The 19,522-nt window shown below is 35.3% G+C and overlaps 3 protein-coding genes across 4 annotated transcripts in view; 1 reads left to right on the top strand and 2 right to left on the bottom strand.

Moving 5' to 3' along the window:
- Window positions 1-10,137, bottom strand: part of LOC145975222 (uncharacterized) — a 69,694-nt gene extending 59,557 nt beyond the window's left edge. For both annotated transcript variants that reach the window (XR_014439922.1, XM_083105559.1), the window contains exons 1-2: window positions 9,997-10,137; window positions 9,039-9,140 (exon numbers count right to left, since the gene is read on the bottom strand). Coding sequence is in view for 1 of the 2 variants with exons in the window: in XM_083105559.1 (XP_082961685.1) it covers window positions 9,039-9,140; window positions 9,997-10,122 (228 nt within the window). In the remaining variant the exon portion in view is untranslated. The remainder of the gene's footprint in view (window positions 1-9,038; window positions 9,141-9,996) is intronic.
- A 2,659-nt stretch (window positions 10,138-12,796) lies between these two features.
- Window positions 12,797-17,161, top strand: LOC145975286 (dipeptidyl peptidase 9). The gene is made up of 10 exons (XM_083105645.1): window positions 12,797-13,376; window positions 13,452-13,586; window positions 13,666-13,828; window positions 13,894-14,135; window positions 14,208-14,519; window positions 14,604-14,890; window positions 14,961-15,289; window positions 15,369-15,620; window positions 15,700-15,972; window positions 16,047-17,161. Exons 1-10 carry the CDS (start codon window positions 13,186-13,188, stop codon window positions 16,392-16,394), a joined length of 2,532 nt encoding a protein of 843 aa, XP_082961771.1. The 5' UTR covers window positions 12,797-13,185; the 3' UTR covers window positions 16,395-17,161.
- A 128-nt stretch (window positions 17,162-17,289) lies between these two features.
- Mrpl51 (mitochondrial ribosomal protein L51) lies at window positions 17,290-19,000 on the bottom strand. The gene is made up of 2 exons (XM_083105784.1): window positions 18,842-19,000; window positions 17,290-17,826 (listed from the first exon to the last, which is right to left on the bottom strand). Exon 2 carries the CDS (start codon window positions 17,823-17,825, stop codon window positions 17,361-17,363), a length of 465 nt encoding a protein of 154 aa, XP_082961910.1. The 5' UTR covers window position 17,826; window positions 18,842-19,000; the 3' UTR covers window positions 17,290-17,360.
- Between the last annotated feature and the right edge of the window lie 522 nt (window positions 19,001-19,522).

A 19,522-nucleotide genomic window follows, 5' to 3' on the forward strand; every position in this document is an offset into this window, starting at 1 on the left:
ATTATTTATTTATTTATATGAATCCTACATAGATTTTTAAAGCAATTTTAACCATAGCGCCTGAAGTAAGGTATATATATTAGTGTACTAACATATAGTATCTTTACAATGTTCTACCAATATCTTTGAAGTATCGTGCCTACCGAACTTGTCGAAACCTAACCTTAAAAAGCGAGAGCGAAATTTACAAAGTACGCGATCTCATGCGCATAAGCAACACGCTAATTTAAATCGATCAATTCGCAATCACGCGTCATGTACATATATATATATATATATATATATATATATATATATATATAAATATCAGTATCTCTTGCTGTAGTAGCTAATTGATATCCCGTATATCGTATTATTATCATCCCTCTCCCCACCTCTCTTTCCGCCTTCTTCGTCCCGCGGAATCCGAATATAAATCGGAGTAATCATTCGAGGAGCATGTCTCTTTTAATTAACGTAATTATACTTAATTTTTGACAAGTATACATATATCTGTATCAGTAGATTTTTATGATTAGTAGATATATATATATATATATATATATATATATATATATGGTTTTTTTGCTATACACGAGAGTACATATATAGAGAAAAGAGAGTACCATATATACTGTCGCGGGTGCTCCGAAGCAGCGAGGAACGTCAGAGGTGAGTGTCGACGTCAGAGGGAGGGGGAGGGGGAGGGATAATCTTTTTTTCCTCCTTTTTCGGAATAATTTTTTTCTCCCCTCGTCTCTACGACACAGTTCCTCCCCTCCTTGCGCTTCGTCGTCGTCGTCGTCGTCAAGGTCGATCGAACACGCGCGCAAATGATTCGCGACAGCCTTGCAATTGTCGATTATTATTACGGCACCTTGGAGAAGTTCATTCGTCACGGTTGGATTATTCATGACCACCGCGTAGATTCCGTGCGCCTTTGACACACGCCATTTCCGTTAATGGCCGACCCGTATAATCGGGAATTATTCTCACGCGTGAAAATGGTAGTTTATCGCGTGTGTGTAATTTTCACAATTTTCCCGATGTTACCCCGATGTAATATATTGCTGATAACGTTGACATTCCGAGGGTCACGTGAATGTGACGGAGGCTTTTGAGGGAATAGCCGTGCGATATCGCGATTCGATGCGACTCGACGTTTAATTAATGGCAAAGTAATCCCTTCGGCGCCTTTTGCAAGTATCGATCTTTTCGCGTATCAGCGTTTGCGCTGTTGGAAAATGACAAATCTTAAGATTATCGATCGAGAATTACGATAATACATAACTATTTGGAAGGTATTTATATTGCGATAGAGTAGAATGAGAGTCGCGGCGATTTCTCGCATTTTAATGTCGTCAACGAAGCATTATGAATTAATAAGGGGCAATTATGTTGATGAGATCAGAATAGAAAAGTTTAATTAATTATGAAACTGTCGATCAAGGTTTAATGTCAGTCGTCATTCATGATGTGGCCTAATACAAAACACAAGAACTCTCGACATTAGGACGAATAGACGGTAGAATTTTTTTGTGCAGAGTAAAAGTTTGATAAGACTTTTCGACAGTAGATTAGTAGTTGATTAGTAGACAATTAGAAATGTCATAAATTGAGCGGAAGTCGCATGTTTGAGGAATTCTTATTGGAAAATGAAACAAAAATACTATATGTGATATATATAAATATATATACAATACTTGTATAAAGAATCTATATGAATGGAATAACACATAAGACGCTAAAATGTGTTTTCGGCAGATATCTATGATAAAACTCTATATCCAAGAAATAAAAATATTTTTTTCCTTCATAAAATTGGTCAATTTTTGCTAAAATTCGCTACAAAAACGAGAAAAAAAGAATATAACGCTATGATATTTTCATTACTTTTAGATTTCGAAAAATAACATTCAATTCTTTTAACTAAACAAAATATCTAATTTAGTAAGTTTTGCCGGAGAATTTAATTATAACATTCTTCTATTATAGTTAATATATTAAAAGAAACACAGAATATTGTAAATAGAGTAAATTTTTTTATGAAATTGTATTTTTTTTATCTCAAGGCCAGTATATAAATATGTTGATCTATTCACTTGAACGTCTCTATCTTTCTTTTCATTTGTATTTGTATCCTATTTCTGGAGCATTTTTTACCATATTCTAATAGTAATCAGTAAGTATAGATGCGAAATTGACATTTCTTTAAATCTCCCAGAGAGAGAGAGAGAGAGAGAGAGAAACTATATCATGAAAATGAGACCTAAGAATTTTAAATGTCATATTCTTTTTTTTATATCAAAATTAATTGACTATTTTTATGAGCGGAAATATTTTTATTTATCAGTGTAATCGCTCTTAACTTTGGCTGCAAATTTGATCGGCGCTTAATTTTCGATATCGAAAACCGACCACGAATTGTGTGTTTGAAAATTATATACAACGAGATTTTCGAGATTCTTATCTCCAGTCAAGAATCGACATCTCCGATAAAAGTCGAATAAAAATCAAAGACGCGTCTCGGTGTCATTGCCTGTGATAGAATCAGCGAGATATCGATGAATACTCGTATAGTTGGATACTTTATACTCTAGTAATCCTATTCTTTTACTAAACACCACGACGCCTGTCACAGAAATTGCATTACATTTTCTATCGTATCATGCTCAGCGCATCGGGGAACAAACAAAGCGAATTAACAGATGAAAATTCGACGTATCATTCGATTATATTATATCTTCATAGAAAGACGGCCAGCAGAGACTCGAGACACGTGAAAAAAAAGAAACGACCTCAAAATAGGGTTGCACAAGACTTAAGGCAATATTCGTAAAAATATTGTATTGGTATCGAAAATTTTTGAAAATTTAAATCTAATTTTTGTCCTGAATCTTTGTAGCAAAAATTTCATCTTGTATTGTATTTCGATTTTATTAACAATTTTTATCTAACAAAACAATTGTTCACAATAATATTTAATATAATCTTTACAATATAATTTAAAATAATTATTGCTATTTACAGTCATTTGTTTACTTTTGAAAACACAGTATATATATATGTATATGTAACTAAATAATTTTATAAAGTTTTATATTATTTATTTTGTTTATTAATTGTTTCTAGATTTGCTAATTTAAATATTTTTACTCATTAAATAAAATTTTTCAAATTCGTATAAAATATAGTGATTTTTTTTCCATTTATGATAAATTACACATATTTTACTTTTTTAAAAATCAATAATCTTGACAAGACCAATAAACTCTCTCTTATGACAATCTTAATCTTGATAATTAATTAAAACTTGTGAAATTTCTCTTGATTGAATTTCGAGACAAGACTAATCTTGGCATCTCGTGCAACCCTATCTCCAAGGATCCCAAGTGTTATTTTCTTGTGCACCAGTCGCGTGCATTACGTTCACCAGCACTAGGGGAGCTAGTGATAGAGATGAACGCTTTGATATATTATACTCCAAGTACAAATCGTGCATATAGTATATACACTGTGTACTCGTAAGTGACTCACACATGAGAATGACATGATTTTAGATTAGAATTATACTAATTGTAAGTAAACTGAACTAAACTGAAACCTCGTAGAAGGGACGCCGGTAACGTTACATTACCGTACCCGATACGAAAATGAGATTCCGAGTCCGTTAACTCTAAAACGACGGAAAGTAATTGTAATGATAGACTGTAATATGTAACAGTAGTCTTTGCTTGTGCGCGCGTGGTTGTCTCCATTAACACGTCGATTATCTCGTCTACTATTATATTCGTTTGGCAGAAAGAATCTCACAACATCAAGATCGATCATGAGAGAGGAAAAGAATTGTCCTTAAATTTGATGGATAGTCGACGTGTTAACTGTACAGATCACGACATATCGAACCCTGCGAGGTCTTGGGCTCTATAATAGTGATATATTTAATTCTCTAAGTGATATATATATATCGCCGGCGAGATCTCGATACCTTTTGCAAGTTTAATCCAAGTTTTAGCTGGCTGGATGATCAAGGGCTTTTTTCAAAATCGTAACAGCACGTCGCAGAGAGGCTGTAAGTGTCGCGAAAAAAAGACATCCACTCTCTTCGAGGATTCTACAACGTGACAGAAGAGGAGAACAACGAGAAGAGCGAGGATACCTAAATCATCTTCGGGAGGTATCACGATAGCAACGAATCGTCAGCTGTTCCCTTCTCGCAAGGGAATCACCTGACATTTCTCATTATATCATAATATTAATTTTATTATTAATAATATTATTATTACCGCTATATAATGTGTACATATATACATATATACATATATTTTAATCAACATATGTCGTGTATGAACCCCTTTATATGCCTCCACGAATTGTCCTTTGAATTGTTTCACATTATTTGATACGCTCGAATTTTTTTTCAGTTTGAAACATTCAAGAAGCTTTGTGACCGAGAAAAGTTGACGTATCGAAAATTTAGAGCCCCGGATTCGTCCAGCTTAAAATACCCTGATCTCCAATTTCCCTCTTATTATTCTTATCCCGATGTGAAAAATGAAAATGGAGGATTCAAGACGAACCGATGAAATCAACTCTCCTTCAAAAATCCTCTCTCTTTGATTTTGACGTTTAGACTTGAATATTTTATCATCGATGGATTCCCAGCTCCAGCCGAACTCTCGGCGGAAGGACGACAGGCTCCTCGGAAGGCACATATATTCCATTAGGTTTGTACAATTCGAGCTGTCCGCTGTTGATATGCCGCAGAACGAACGGACAGAGGAGGAGGGTGGCAGGGTGGGAGGGGGATGCGAGGGAAAGAGGGGAGATCGATATTGCGACCCCCTAGGGGCACGCGTTACGTACGCCCGTGTCAACTAAAGTGCAGCCCCTACCCTATTTCGTGCTCAAAAGCTGTTCCGGAAATTCCGTAGCCTTTTCCCTCTCCTTGAAAAGAAAATCGACACGAGTCCCGATATCCAATTGTTCGCGTTGCTTGAAATTTCTCCTTTCCGAGTTTTTTTCCTTTTTAAGATCCAGAAAGAAAATTACGGATCGAGGAACAATGGCGCAAGAGGGGTGGAGGAAATTTCTAATTTTTTGCACGAGCGTCTTTTATCTTCCAGCGTCGTTCGGTCCTTCAATATTGAAATGGCCCTATATACTGAGACTATACTTGATACCGTTGGGAGTCGGGACACTTTAAATGTCTAGCTGTGCTGTGTAGAAAATGTCGTCTTCCTTATAGCATCGTCCAGACCTGGAAATTTTCACGTAATATATTCTCTTTGGACGTACACTGACATTGCTACGCAGCGAGTAGCTGGCTTATTAGAATAATGAGACGGTTCAAGTGCATATAATTAGAATGTTACATAATACACTGATTCTTTTGTATTTTGAGATTGTTTTAATTAGGGGTGTGATAATCAACAATAATATTTTTGCGTGTCAAGCAAGGCACATATTAAAATTCGAGAGCTTGTTTCAGATGTATATATATGATGTACGTCATGCATGTCCTATGTTTTTGTCTTCAGAAATAATTCATCGATATGCATCACGTTGATGGAATAATGTTAAATATATTATATCGACAACCATCACGTTACGAGGAGAATTTCAGCAGCCACGTCACGTGAATGGTTCTGTAGCCACGATCGTAAAGGCTTTTAGGAGGAATTCCCTTTGCTATTATTCCACTCGCGTTAGGTCTTAGAAGGTATGAGAAACATTACCTGTGCAGAGAATGTTATTTATACATTTATGGAGAGGAGGAGTAAGAGAGAGATGAAATTTATCGATGGCTTAGCAATATCGGAGACAGAGTTTACATAAAGAGAATATTCTTTACGCAAAAAGTGAGAGAGACGTGCGTGTCAAAGATACGAAAAATTTATTTATAATGACGCGGGGAAAATTATTTTTATATTCGGATAAAACATGTTAAATAGATTTTCATGTTTTTGAGAAATTAATTTTTTAATTGCATATCTTCAAAATAAATGCCTGTCAAAAGTAGAAAAAATTTAATTTTAATTAAAAGGAGGAAAATTATTTTTATATTTAGATAATAAAATACGTTAAAAATATGATGTTAAAAACGAGATTTTCATGTTTTTGAGAAATTAATTTTTTAATCGCATATCTTCAAAATAAATGCGTCAAAAATAGAAAAAAATGTAATGAAAATTACTTTTATATTTAAAATAAATGTACGGAAAATCATTTTTATATAATTTTTAAATAATAAAATATGTTAAAAATATCGTGTTATAAAGACACGAGATCTTCACGTTTTTGAAAAATTTTTTAATCGCGCATTTTTTCAAAATGAAACCCGTGCGACTAAATTATTTGTCTGGAATTTATGAGGGAATTTACTCGAATTGATTTTTTATTCGTGTTTGGAAAAATTCTCAGCGACACACGACACGTAAGGAAAATTCTCCTAGGCTTGAAATCAATGACCGGCCTTCACGCTGCCTGTTCGCCGGTGGTTGTCGACACCAGAGGGTGAAGCACGCTCCACCTCTTCGTTTCGGAAGCCGGTTCTATATCCACCTAAGTCCAAGGAAGCTTGTCGAGGATTTCTTTATCATTTTACGGCGGCGAAATATTCAATAAAGCGCTGAGCTGCATTACACAGCGGCCTCGGACAGGGTGTTTGAGGAAGAGGATGGGGGAAAAAGTTGAAGTGGAGTAAAGTACGCCCGCGGGCCAAGCTCTGCATGCCAACTACTACGTGATACCTGACTTCCTTGCCAGACTCACGTCAGTGATTCTGGGTGACTGCGAGCATTCCTCGATCTTACCGAAGGAAATATAAAACACGCGATGCAATCGGAATCGAGGAACGACTAATAATTTTTCTCCCTTTTTTTTGCGACTAATAATTTCCCTCCCTTTTTACGACTAATAATTTTCGTCCTTTTTTTTCTTCTTTTAAATATTTTTTTTTAATTTCTCTGGATTATGTAAATATTAATTTTTCGAGAGATTAATTTACGATATTGTTTTTAAAATTCATCTCTCTATTTTCCAAATAAACGTAATTCTCCTCGTATTTCCGTTCAATACGTACGTCCGTTTCACGATTTTTGCGATGGAAATAAAAAAAAAGAGGGTGGTACAGAAACACCAAGTGATTTCCTCTCTGTGTAAAGATTAAGCGCGCGCGATGAGGTAACGAAATATGTACACTAAATATTTGACTTTCCCACAATTCAACTATGTGATCTGAAATAAATGTATAAAAAAATATTGTATCATTTTTTTTATCAAAAAAATGTTTCGGGTGGACATTTTTCGATCTTACTGAAGAAAATATATGTAAAACATAATCAGAATCGAAAAGCGATTAATGATTTCCTTCTCTATTTTGCGATTAATAATTTTCCTCCCTTTTTTCTTTCTACTTTAACATTTTTTTTTAGATTCTCTGGTTTCATCGGATTATCTCTCGTAAATATTAATTCTTCGAAAGAACGATATTGCTTTCAAAATGCATCTCTCTATTTTCCAAATAAACAACCGCTGTAATTCTCTTCGTATTTCCTCCTCGTCGAACAGTTCGCTCTACGATTTCTCCGCTAGAAATAAAGAAAAGAAGGTGATACAGGAATACCAAGCGAATGAAGGATACGCGACGAGGCAGTGAAATACGCATATTAAATGTTTGATAGTTTCAATTGAGAAATATAACCGACATCTTGTCCTAGGTTCGATATTTTCCCACAAGTCAACTATGCGACCTGAAATAATTGTGTAAAATAAATATCCTATTATCTTTTTATTACGGAAACCTCATTTTCTTTCGATTAAAAATGGCTCCAAGGCCAAAGATCATACGCAATCGCTATAGAATATCGAGGATAGAAAGACACATCGAATTAATTCATGAAAATTTTAGCGAACCACCTACGAAATTCGCCACGTTAATACTTAAAGGACACAGGGAAAAGGGATTCGGCCTATCCCGGAGAGAATTCTGGACGGTGCTCGGAACATATCTTAGAAAAGATACGGGCCTCGCGCAGACGGTCGAGGGGGTTGGAGAGGCTGGTAGTTTCGTCGGAAAATTCTACCTACGTGTGGACCATCCGCGAGACATTCGATCCCGTTACGTGCAGAGTATAGAGTGAAACAATTCTCTAAAATAAAAATTTAATCCAGCGACAAAAAATTATTTATTAGGAAGGAAAGACGGAGTTTTGCGCGCGAGCGGACAATATATATGTCGTGTTTGAGCGATTAAATCCCCTTTTAGGCAAATCTCCCGATAATCCAATTATCCCCGTCTCCCGCAATAAGGGAGATTAAGGTAAGTGAATATTCTGTTAATTTTCGACGTGAATGTGAGTTAGAATCGAATCGATTAAAACGTAAAGAGGGCGTAATTTCAAGCAAACTTTGAAGGCACATTTTCGGAAAATTAAAAATAGATTTGTAAGTTTATATAAACGCTATTTTAATGTAAAGCAAAAAAGTTATAGCAATATTGTTTTTTTATTTGATGCAAATTTCTATTGAATGGATATATCTTTGTCAAAGAAAGAGAAAAGGATAGATTTTAGGATTAGCATTCTTTAAATATTGAGCATTAGGATTAGTATTCTTTTAATATTTATTATTTTAATATTTAACATTATTTTAATATTTAGCATTATTTTATTGAATAGTCCAATTATCCTCGAGGGGGAAAAATTAAGGTAAGTGAACATTCTATTAATTTTTGAATATGAATTATGTAGAATTAAATCGATTAACATTAAGAGGGCATACTTTCATGAAAGCAAATTTTTGCGAAAGAAAATTAAGAATAGATTTATAATTTTATATCATATAAACACTATTTTAACGGAAAACAAAGATTACAAAAATATTGTTTTATAATATCGATGTAAATTGCTATTTCAAATGGATAGATATCTTTCTTTTGACAAAGAAAGAGAAAGTGACAGATTTTTGGATTACATTCTTTCAATATTGAATTCAATTAAATATCCGACTTCTATTTTTAAATTAGCAATCAAGAAAATCGTTTGCTCGCGGCTCACCTCCCAATTTTTTTTTAAACTTGCGAGTGTAAATAACTTGTATTTAACAGCTTCATGACCACATCTTGATAATCTTGAACCACCGAACATTTCACCGTGTTTCTGTAAAATGTTTGTAGAAATAAAGCACATCAGGATTGATAAAAAAAAATCTATTGAAGATGTTCGCTGATATTAGAAAATTTAAATCAACATGTTATATATATATGTATGTTGATTTTATATATTTGTGTCCCAAATTTAAATTCTAAGAAAAAAAGAGATTCATGCTTGTTTTTGCTTCTTTTTTGAGAAAATAAAATAAGATTATTAAAAATAAAATTATTAAAAACTGTCAACACTCTAAAATTAGATTTATCGGAAAATATCACGAGATAAATATTGTAGAACATGAAACTAAGGCCCATATTCTGAATCCTCTTTTATCGATAAAAATGCTTCTAAAAGTGGCTCATAGTCAATCAAAAGGCTTATAAGCCACTTTTAGAGGCACTTTTATCGTTAAAAGAGGATTCAAAATATGGACCTAAGAAAAGAGAATAAATTAAAATCCTTTTAAAGCAAAATTATAGAGGATTATAAATAAATACGACGATAATGCGAGATTATCATCTTCTTTTTACTTTAGTTTGTTTATATATATGTTTATATACTTTGAATAATATAGTCATACATTATCTTCATGAATAATAATTCATGAAAAAAGAATGAATAAGAAAAATAAATCATGAATAAATAAGAGTGACCGAGGTTTTGACATTTAAATTCGAGATACTCCGTAAGTCTCTAATTCAATTTTTAAATACCACTCCAATGTTCAGTGTTATGTAATCTTGTCAATAAAGATTTTTTGGTAAAAAATTTCAGAAGACATTAATAATTTCCTGTTTATTACATCGGTACATAAATTTTTTGTTATGTAAAATAATGAGATAGAAATATGATCTCTCTCGCTTACCCGGAACGAGTTGTTTGTGGATTCTTGCGTGATGACGTAGATGAAGCAAATTTCGATAACTTGATATAAACCGATATACACGAACGGTGACAGTATATTGCGTATTTTCTCAGAGAAATTACGCATTCCTCGATTGTTAATCGCGACTCTTCTGTCGCGGTTATCCTCAATTCACACGTGTTCGCGGCCTACAACTTGTGTTTACGATAATGATTGCAGTAATAGATGTATTAAAATGGAACCGTGTTACATGTGCTAAGTAAATTCTTGATTGCAACACGAAAGGAGTTTGCTCGACCTGTGGATATATTTCTTCAGCATCTTCTTCAAAGAAAAGCAGTTTATTAAAAACGAAATTTTTTCAAGTTTAAAAAAAGTAGAATTATGCAATAAAAATTGTACTTCAAGTAAGGAGGAGGAAAAAATTTCGAGAGGAGGATGGAGGATGATAGAGATTTCGAGTTAAATATTAAAATACATAAAGATACATCTGGGACATGAATATTCTACGAGACGACATGTAACGAGAAACGTGCGTACATTTCGACTATCGTTTATCAGACTCGACTCGACAGTATTTATCGCAGGTACTCGGATCGAAGTAGTCCACAAATAGCGACCTGGATAGATTTATAGGAAACGTAACGCCATACGAGGTCTCTCTCGCGAATATCAGTCGGATAAACTATCGAGTCGTGAAAGTTCCGTGTTTTTTCTTCTCTCTCGAGAAGAAAATTTTCCTTCGAACGCAGCGACGTAGTAGGTTTCAGCGATTCAGGTTTCTGGATTTTTTTACGTAATCGCGCGTGGCTGCCGCCGACGATGAGGAAAATTATTCAGGAACACACGGGGACGAAATAAGGCTGTCGCGACCGAGTGAAGCTAAAATATGTAAGAACAATGCCAACGTGGCTGCACGAAGGTTGTCCTCTTCTCGGGAGTTTTTTTCTTCGAACGTACATACGTCGTGAATTCGTAACGTTTCTTTACAATTATTATATTTTAATATATTAGAAAAAAATTATTATTGTTCTTTAATCTTATCGAATGTATCAAAGCCTCATGATTTTAAATATATAAATTTAATCAAGAGTTATATTGAATAAATAAAATAAAATAATTCAATTATAAATAAATATTTTTCTTGCGTAAAAATTTTAAATTTGATTTTGTTCAAAATCGATTAAATTAAATTCATTCGATTTAATATAAACACATTAAATATAAATCAAATAAAATTAATTTTCAATTCAATTAAATAAATATCTCTTACGTAAATTCCGATATCTCGTAGAGGTTAGAATTCTTTAAATTCCGATTAAAAAAATATTTTCGATTACATTTTAATCTTTCTCTCTTCTTTTTAATATCTAAGATTAATTAACAATACATTTCTATACGCGATGTATTTTTTTAAATATCATTATAGTATAATATACAATATATGTTTTATGTAATATATATGTGATATATAATATAATTGTTATATATATTATATTATATATATAATATAATGGTTATATATATATATATATATATATATATATATATATATGTATATAGATAATATATAATATAATAAAAGTAAATACTATTTTCAAAAAAGTGCACATGAGTTCGCATGATGTTTAAAGATGAAACATTTATATGTGCATATATTATACATATATATATAATAATTAAATAAAAATATTTTTCTATAATTCTCCAAAACATTAAACATTACATATGATCTCAGCAAACCCCAAATAACAGTTATACAACTGTTAGTTATAATTTCCCACTCAACAATGTAACTGTTACACGTTATATAACAGTTACATGTAACAGTTATATTGTTGAGTGGGAAATTACAACTAACAATTATATAAATGTTACTTGGTGTTTGCTGGGATATTACGTGATAAATCAGCTCAAATCAATACTTCATAAATCAATACAAATTGATACCCAATCGTTAACCGCAAAGCAATATATGAATTGGTACACAATTTATTGACCAGAATAACGTGCTTTTGAATCGCACGAATGAAAAAAAAGTGATCAAGAAAGAGAAGACAATTGGATGGATCGGGACATACGGTTTTACATCTCAAACGCATAATTCTATTACTACATTTTATTATATTAGAAAAAAAAATGTTATTGCCTTTCAATCCTATTAAATCTATCATCAGGGCCTCAAAATTTCAACATGAATTTAATCAAGATAACTGTCACATTAAATAAATAAAAAAAAATAAAATAAAATAAAATTATAATTCAATTCAATTGAATTTAATCAAGATAACTGTCACGTTAAATAAATAAAAAATAAAGTAAAATAAAATTATAATTTAATTCAATTAAATAAGTATCTTTATTCCTTACATTTACATAAATCTTTGCACGAGAAGAAAAAATTAAAGATAGTTGAGTGGAACACACGATCTTACATCTCATAAATAATCAAACTTAATGATAATTTTTCTCGCTCTATCGCTTCCACTCCACTAGTGCGGCGTGTATATACATGTCATACACACACGCACACATCTCTCGCCTCCTCACGTGCTTTGCCAGGCCGCCTCACGTGCTTCGCCGCACGCGATTCGAATCAGCTGCGAGACGAGACGAGACAAGACGAGATGAGACGCGAATCCCCCCCGAGGACGACGGCAACGTGGGCTATTACTGTCATGTGCGGGCGTCCGGATGACAGCTCGAACTTCGGCGGATCCTCGCGACTCTTGGCATCCTCGAATGGCGATGGCGATGCTGACAATGGTGCTGGTGGTGGTGGTAGGAGGTGGTAGTGGTGGTAACAGTGGTGGTACTGGCGGTGCGCTGATGGTGGTGGTGATGTGAGTACGCGATTTCGGGAATTTAACGACGTCGCGCGCGGGATCGGGAGGAAGTGGGAGAGAGGCGCTGGCGAGGGGAAGGGGCCGGGGGAGAGGAAGAAGGTGAAAGTGAGCCTTTTGTTACGGTGACGGCAGCACGGCGTGAACCGCGGCTGCATAACCTATAAATAATATCGCCCAAGGTCTGGTGGCGTAGTCTGGTCGCCGTCCGCGTTGTTCCCGAAATCGTGGGACGGAGATCGCCCTCTCTCTCTCTCTCTCTCTCTTGCCCGGCATGAAACGGACGCGTCAGACGCGGACTCGGCTGGACGACGAATGACTTGGCGGGAGGCTGCGGCAACAACGTATGGAAAACATGGAGGCCGCGAGCGGCAACGAGGCGGGCGGGGAACAGCAGGCCGCACCTGACAGCACGGTTCCCCGGAAGTCGTGGTCCGAGCTCCGCGCCGTCGTCAGCGACCTCAGGAGGAAGCTGTCCGGGGTGTCAGCCGGTTCCGTGCCCGGGTCCATAACTTTCCGCTCGCTCCCGGACGGCCGGTGAGCAAGCTCGTCGAGAGTCAGTTCAGTCTTCAAAGTTTCACACTCTGTTTGTTTTGGTTTTTTTCTTTTCAGAACTAGAATTTATTTCCTCAGTACTCCGAGTAACGGATGGGAGACCACGCTTCTCTATGTGGACATTGCGCATGCAGATCATGCCAATGGCTATCGTCTGCATTGGCAGCCTGTCATAGAAGCAAATTTTCAGAGGTACGCATCGCTGCAGATTAAGACATGTTTATATTATCCATGAATGGTAATAACGAGATCTATCATGAAATAATTTTAGTGTATCGAGCACAAACAGACTGTCAAAGGAGGAACAATTGTTATGGGAGAGAAAGAGGCTCGCTACTTGGGGCATAACCAGTTATGAGATTCATGCGGAGAGTGGGAAATTAGTCTTTCCAGCTGCCAGCAGTCTTTATCAGTGTGTGGATACTGGATTCATGGTAAATAATGTGTGTTATCTTGATTATAGTGGAACAAAGTGTCTAAATATATATGTTTCCACCAGCCTGGACCACTCTTCCCATCAGAGATTAGAATGTCGACCACTGGAGCGAAACTGTGTCCTCAGATCTGTCCCTGGAACAATGCGTTGATTGCTCACACATGTTCGGGAGATCTATACCTGTCTCACAGCATCACAGGCTCCTCAGTTCGATTGACTCACGCTAAGAAAGGTGGCAGGAGTCTCGTGGATGATCCACTTACGGCCGGCACTCCTTCCTACGTCATGCAGGAGGAATTTACGAGGTTGGAGTTTATTATTGGAGACTCGCATACTAAAAAGCACGAAAATTAGAAAATTTGTTCCTCTTATCTTAGATATATCGGCTACTGGTGGCAGCCAAAGTCCATGTACGACGGTATCTATAGAATAGTATACGAAGAAGTGGACGAGAGCGATGTTAAGATATATTGCTTTCCTTCGGCGAATTCCTACGAGGTGGACGAATTTAGATTTCCTAGAGCAGGTATGCCGAATGCTAGGAGTAACTTGAAGATGGTGCAGTTCCGGTTGACGGAATCGTTGCAGATCGTCGATATCGAAATACTAGAGCTTCAGTATCCTCTTCACATAATGTTTCCTTGGATGGAATACATGGTGAGAGTCGGATGGACTCCTGACGTTCAATAGTAAGTTCGAAGAAATCATATGCGAAGCACTACTTGTATCGATTAATATGAGATCTGATAACGCGCTACTTCGTTAATGCGTAGCGTCTGGGTGCAACTGTTGGACAGGAAACAACAGAAGCTCGAGTTAGTTCTGTTGTCGATAGACAACTTCTGCGAACCGCCACCCAACACGTACAATACGGAAAACCACTTTACACCTGCGTCAGCAAGCGTTCAGGTGATATATTCGGAGCAGAATCCGACTTGGATCAACGTAAACGACCTGTTATACTTTCTCAAGTCTGACGACGCGAGCGAAGTGAAGTTTATCTGGGGCAGCGAGGAATCTGAGTTTCGGCATTTATATCTTATAACATCCAGTATAGCAGGTTTGTAATGAGATTATTCTTCTCGTTATTTAACATTCCTTTTGTCTAATGTATTTTTCCCTTATCATAGGCTTGAGTAATGGAGTGGAAGAGCCTTTGGATAGAATGGACAGCATATTTCTTCGACCGCGTATCACTTCCAAGGTGGCCCTGACGCAAGGCGATTGGGAAGTGCTGGGGAAGAAGATCTGGGTCGACGAAGTCAATTCTATCGTATACTTTTGTGGATTACGAGAAGGGCCGTTGGAGCAACACGTTTACGCGGTTTCTCTGCGACGACCGTTAGAAATACGACTCCTAACACGACCGGGTTATAGTTATAACAGTGTATATTTTAACAAAGAGTGCACAATGTTGGTCACCGTTTATAGTTCCATTAAAACACTACCCACTTGTCAAGTATGTCCTTCGTCAAACAGATTTTCATTAATTTAGAGTGTTGATATTTTGTCGGTAATCATTTTCTTTTTTGTTACAGGTATTTAAAATATCGCAAACCGATTGGACGGTGGAAAGTATATCGCTCACACCTGTAGGATATCTTCTAGAACCATCGGCGCCTGAATCGGAATTGTTCGCGCCAGAAATTTTTACGCATAAGATAAAATCAGGCGATACGATTTACTCGATGATATTCAAGCCTCATAATTTTCAGCTCGGGGTCAAGTATCCTACAATATTGAACGTTTACGGAGGACCCGAGGTTCAACTCGTATCGAATACGTTTAAGGTAAATGTGCTTCTTCAACGAATAGATAAATGAAATGAAATTTATTAGAAAAGGAAATTTAATTTAATGCTTTTTATAGGGCTTAAGGCATTTGCGGATGCACATGCTAGCTGCTCAAGGCTATTGTGTAGTTTTAATCGATTCCCGTGGATCGCAGCATAGAGGTCTGATATTCGAGAGCCACTTACGACGTAGAATGGGAACGGTAGAGTTGAACGATCAAGTCGAAGTATTGAGATGGCTGGCAGAAACTACAGGATACATAGATCTGAATCGTGTGGCTCTGCACGGTTGGTCTTATGGTGGATACTTAAGTCTGATGGGTCTAATACAGTATCCCGATGTATTCAAAGTATGAATTGATATCTTGTTATTGCGTATTTTTTTTCTAAAACATATAATAACAAAAATATTTTTATGCCATAGCTCGCTATTGCTGGTGCTCCGGTTACCTCGTGGAATTTTTATGATACTGGATATACCGAACGTTACATGGATCTGCCGCAGAATAATCTTCACGGTTATATGGCAGGATCAATCCTGACATATGTGAACAAATTCCCCGATGAGGAGAATCGATTGTTGATTATTCATGGTCTCATAGACGAGAATGTACATTTCTATCACACCAGCCAGCTGATCAACGCCCTCGTGAAGATCGGTAAACCATATCAGTTGCAGGTTTACCCCAATGAGAGGCACAGTCTGAGAAGTCTGGACGCCAGCAAGCATTATGAGACAACCTTGCTGTCCTTCTTACAAAATCACTTATGAACCGATGTTCTCTTGTTTTTTTTTTCTTACATTGTTCGGTAGTAGTCTCATTCAAGTTTACTGCCATTAATTTATGTACAACACACCAGGAACTTAAGACGAAAAGAGATACTTTCAGGTCATCTGATTAGTATTTTGATCTGAATTAGTATCTGTATTAATTTCTGTACAAAAAAATGTGCCTCTATGGGGCTTTTAACATAGTATTACATTTTCAATGTAAAGGGTATTCGCGATAGCGCAATGTGAATGTTAATGACATGTTGCGTACGATTAATACCAGGACGAACTTCTAGCAAGGAATTTGTGAAGGAACGTACAACGTACTACACATATGTGCCGATTATGTGAATTTTCAATGGCAATGTAAAAATATCATGAAAAACTCGCGTAGAAACATACATTCAAAACAGCCTTTTTTAATCAGCTATTGTTGAGATTCACAACCGTGATAATATTGGTTATTCGTGACTACTTTTTAAGGGAATGGACAATACTCAATTTATTGACAATAGTCTATCAGAAAGAACTACTATTCCAGAGATGCATGTTTCTGTTTCGCGATCATTTCGCAATATATGTTGAACCATTAGACACGAATACCCCAACTGTGACTATGTACATATATCGTGCGTGATCGCAACGTTGTGTATCACGCATTTCTCTCATCTTTCTACAGCGAAAAGTATTTGCGTTCTTCAATGTTGTGAAATAATCGTATATCCGATGGATAATTACTTGTCAATAAATAAATTCATTATTTTATATTTTTCATTACATTACTGAAGATGATGAATTGCGTTTATATAATTCATATTGTGCATACGTTTAGAGAACAATTGCACATCACGGAGCGCAGGAGGAAACACAAAGGTTGATAAAATCTACTCGGAAGTTGAAAAACACAGCGACTGTATATATTTTAAATGGAAACTTAATTACACGGTTGTATCGCGGTCCAACTAATTATTGTTTCGTCTTTTGATTTAGGAACTTGTACAAATAGCGTATTCTCTTATGCAGTTCCTTCCACTTTGTTGGCCTTGCGATTGGATATATCCCTTTCCGCCACATCTTTTCCTTTCTCAGCAGGACTTGAAACTCGTTGCCTCGGACACCGCGCAACCATACGGGCACGTTGTAGAGGACTCTCGTCGGATGGAGTTTATCGGAGCCCAGTATGTCGATGTAGTCGTTCTGCCCGAACAGAGCCTTCTTCTCGGACCAGACATCTTTCGGCCGATAGATCGGCATTTCCAATATTCGCTTATTGCTCTTACGCGGTAGGAGCCCCTGCATATCTATTGGATCCTTGTATCCGTATCTCCTTATGAACGGTTTCTTGTTCGCATAATAACGAAATCGCACTGGGATCACTTGTGGCGTCCATGTGTTTATAGCGGCTCGCACAGAATTCACGATCCAAGACATGCTGAGGAGAGAATGAGAGATAATAAATAGATGATGATGGAACTTTGACAGATAACACTGGTATACAAGAAAATAAAAATTGTTTCTTTCCTTTATAAAATTAGTCAATTTTCACTGAAATGAAACTAGAAGAAAAATATGACAGTATAATATTTTTATTAGCTCTATAAGGCTTTGAGATTAATAATATTCATATTAATAATTTAATTCTTTTAATAAAACAAAATACTTGATTTAGAAAGTTTTGCGGGAGAATTTAATATAACACAAAATTCTTGTTTATTGTAATTAATATATATTAATTATAATAAATAAAAATATATATCAATTATGTTAAAAAGATACAAAATATTATATATATTTGACCTATTCACTTGAGCTGAGTTTCTGTTTTTCTTTTTGTATTCTATTTTTGAAATATCTCTTGTCACATTTCAACATAAGCATAGATGTGAAATTGAATATTTCTCTAAATCCTAAAAGAAGATATATGTCACATGAAAATAAAAGCTAACTAAGAGTTTTAAATCAGAATTTCACATTCTTTTTTCTTATATCAAAATTAATAAGAATTGACTACTTTTTATAAGCGAAATATTTTTCATATTTATCAGTATAATCTGTCGCACAATTTCTTTCAACTGTATAGGAAAACTTGATGTAGTAAAAAATATGTACAATCATACTCCAATTTATATCAAACATAATCTAAGCTTTTCACATTATACTCTTTGTTAAATGTAGATTATACATTGCTCGATGATTTATTAATTAAATGCTGATAAAGCTTTAAGACAAAATAAATGACAAAGAAACTTTGGCAAATAATTTGTCATGCAATTTCTCTCAATTATGATAGAAAGACTTGACGTAGCAAGTAATAATACAGAAAAATATGTACAATTACATTCCAATTTATATCAAACATAACCTGAGCTTTCCACATATATCCTTCGTTAAGCGTAAATTACACAATGCTTGTTGATTTATTAATTAAAAATGCTGGTGAAACTTACCTATCTTTATTCTAGAAAATATCACTAAAATTTGTTATTTGTGCGATATATTCGCATAATTTTTCACGTACGACCGGTACGGTTAGGTCCCCAGCCATCAGCTGATTAGCAGCAAGCAAAACGTTCACTGCGCATGCGCTTTAAATGCGTTTGCGCTCCACGCATTTCATTGGACTGTACCATTTTAACTGGTAGTATCAATGACGTGTGACGTATATCTGACGATGAATGAACGTATGAATAATTTTTCTCGATATTGACAGCTGATACTGAAGCACAACAAGTCTTTTTTTCGTCAAAGCGTAAACATGTCTTTCGTCTTAAGTGCAAGAAAGTGCATCATTTTAAATCTATCTGTTGCAGATCTTTCCAATAATTTGTGTATCTCTTTTTTCCTTTTTTTCGTATTTGAAATTAGAAGTACACAGAATATTTAAAACTTTGGTTACAGGAATTGTATTAAAAAATGTAACTTAAAAAAAAAAATAATAGCTAAATAGAAATGTTTGCACGTGATAACACTTTTTCTTATCTTGTTTTGAAAATAGTTACAAAATTTTTATAAGATTCTGTTACGTGTCTCTCTCTCTTTCTCTCAACATCGTTAAAGATATATTTAATAAATATTAGAAATACAAATATGATAGAAAAATAGGATGTAATAAAATCTTATTAGATATA

The sequence above is a fragment of the Camponotus vicinus genome, unplaced genomic scaffold (assembly GCF_025532165.1).
Source record: "Camponotus vicinus isolate PSW18456_S1 unplaced genomic scaffold, iyCamVici1.0 SCAF_1, whole genome shotgun sequence".
Lineage (NCBI taxonomy): Eukaryota > Metazoa > Arthropoda > Insecta > Hymenoptera > Formicidae > Camponotus > Camponotus vicinus.

Coding starts and splice junctions, on each gene's coding strand:
- Mrpl51 (XM_083105784.1), bottom strand. CDS start 17,825: ATGTCTTGGATCGTGAATTCTGTGCGAGCCGCTATAAACACATGGACG.
- LOC145975286 (XM_083105645.1), top strand. CDS start 13,186: ATGGAAAACATGGAGGCCGCGAGCGGCAACGAGGCGGGCGGGGAACAG. Junction 14,136..14,207: donor ATGCAGGAGGAATTTACGAG/GTTGGAGTTTAT, acceptor CTCTTATCTTAG/ATATATCGGCTACTGGTGGC. Junction 15,621..15,699: donor TCGTATCGAATACGTTTAAG/GTAAATGTGCTT, acceptor TGCTTTTTATAG/GGCTTAAGGCATTTGCGGAT.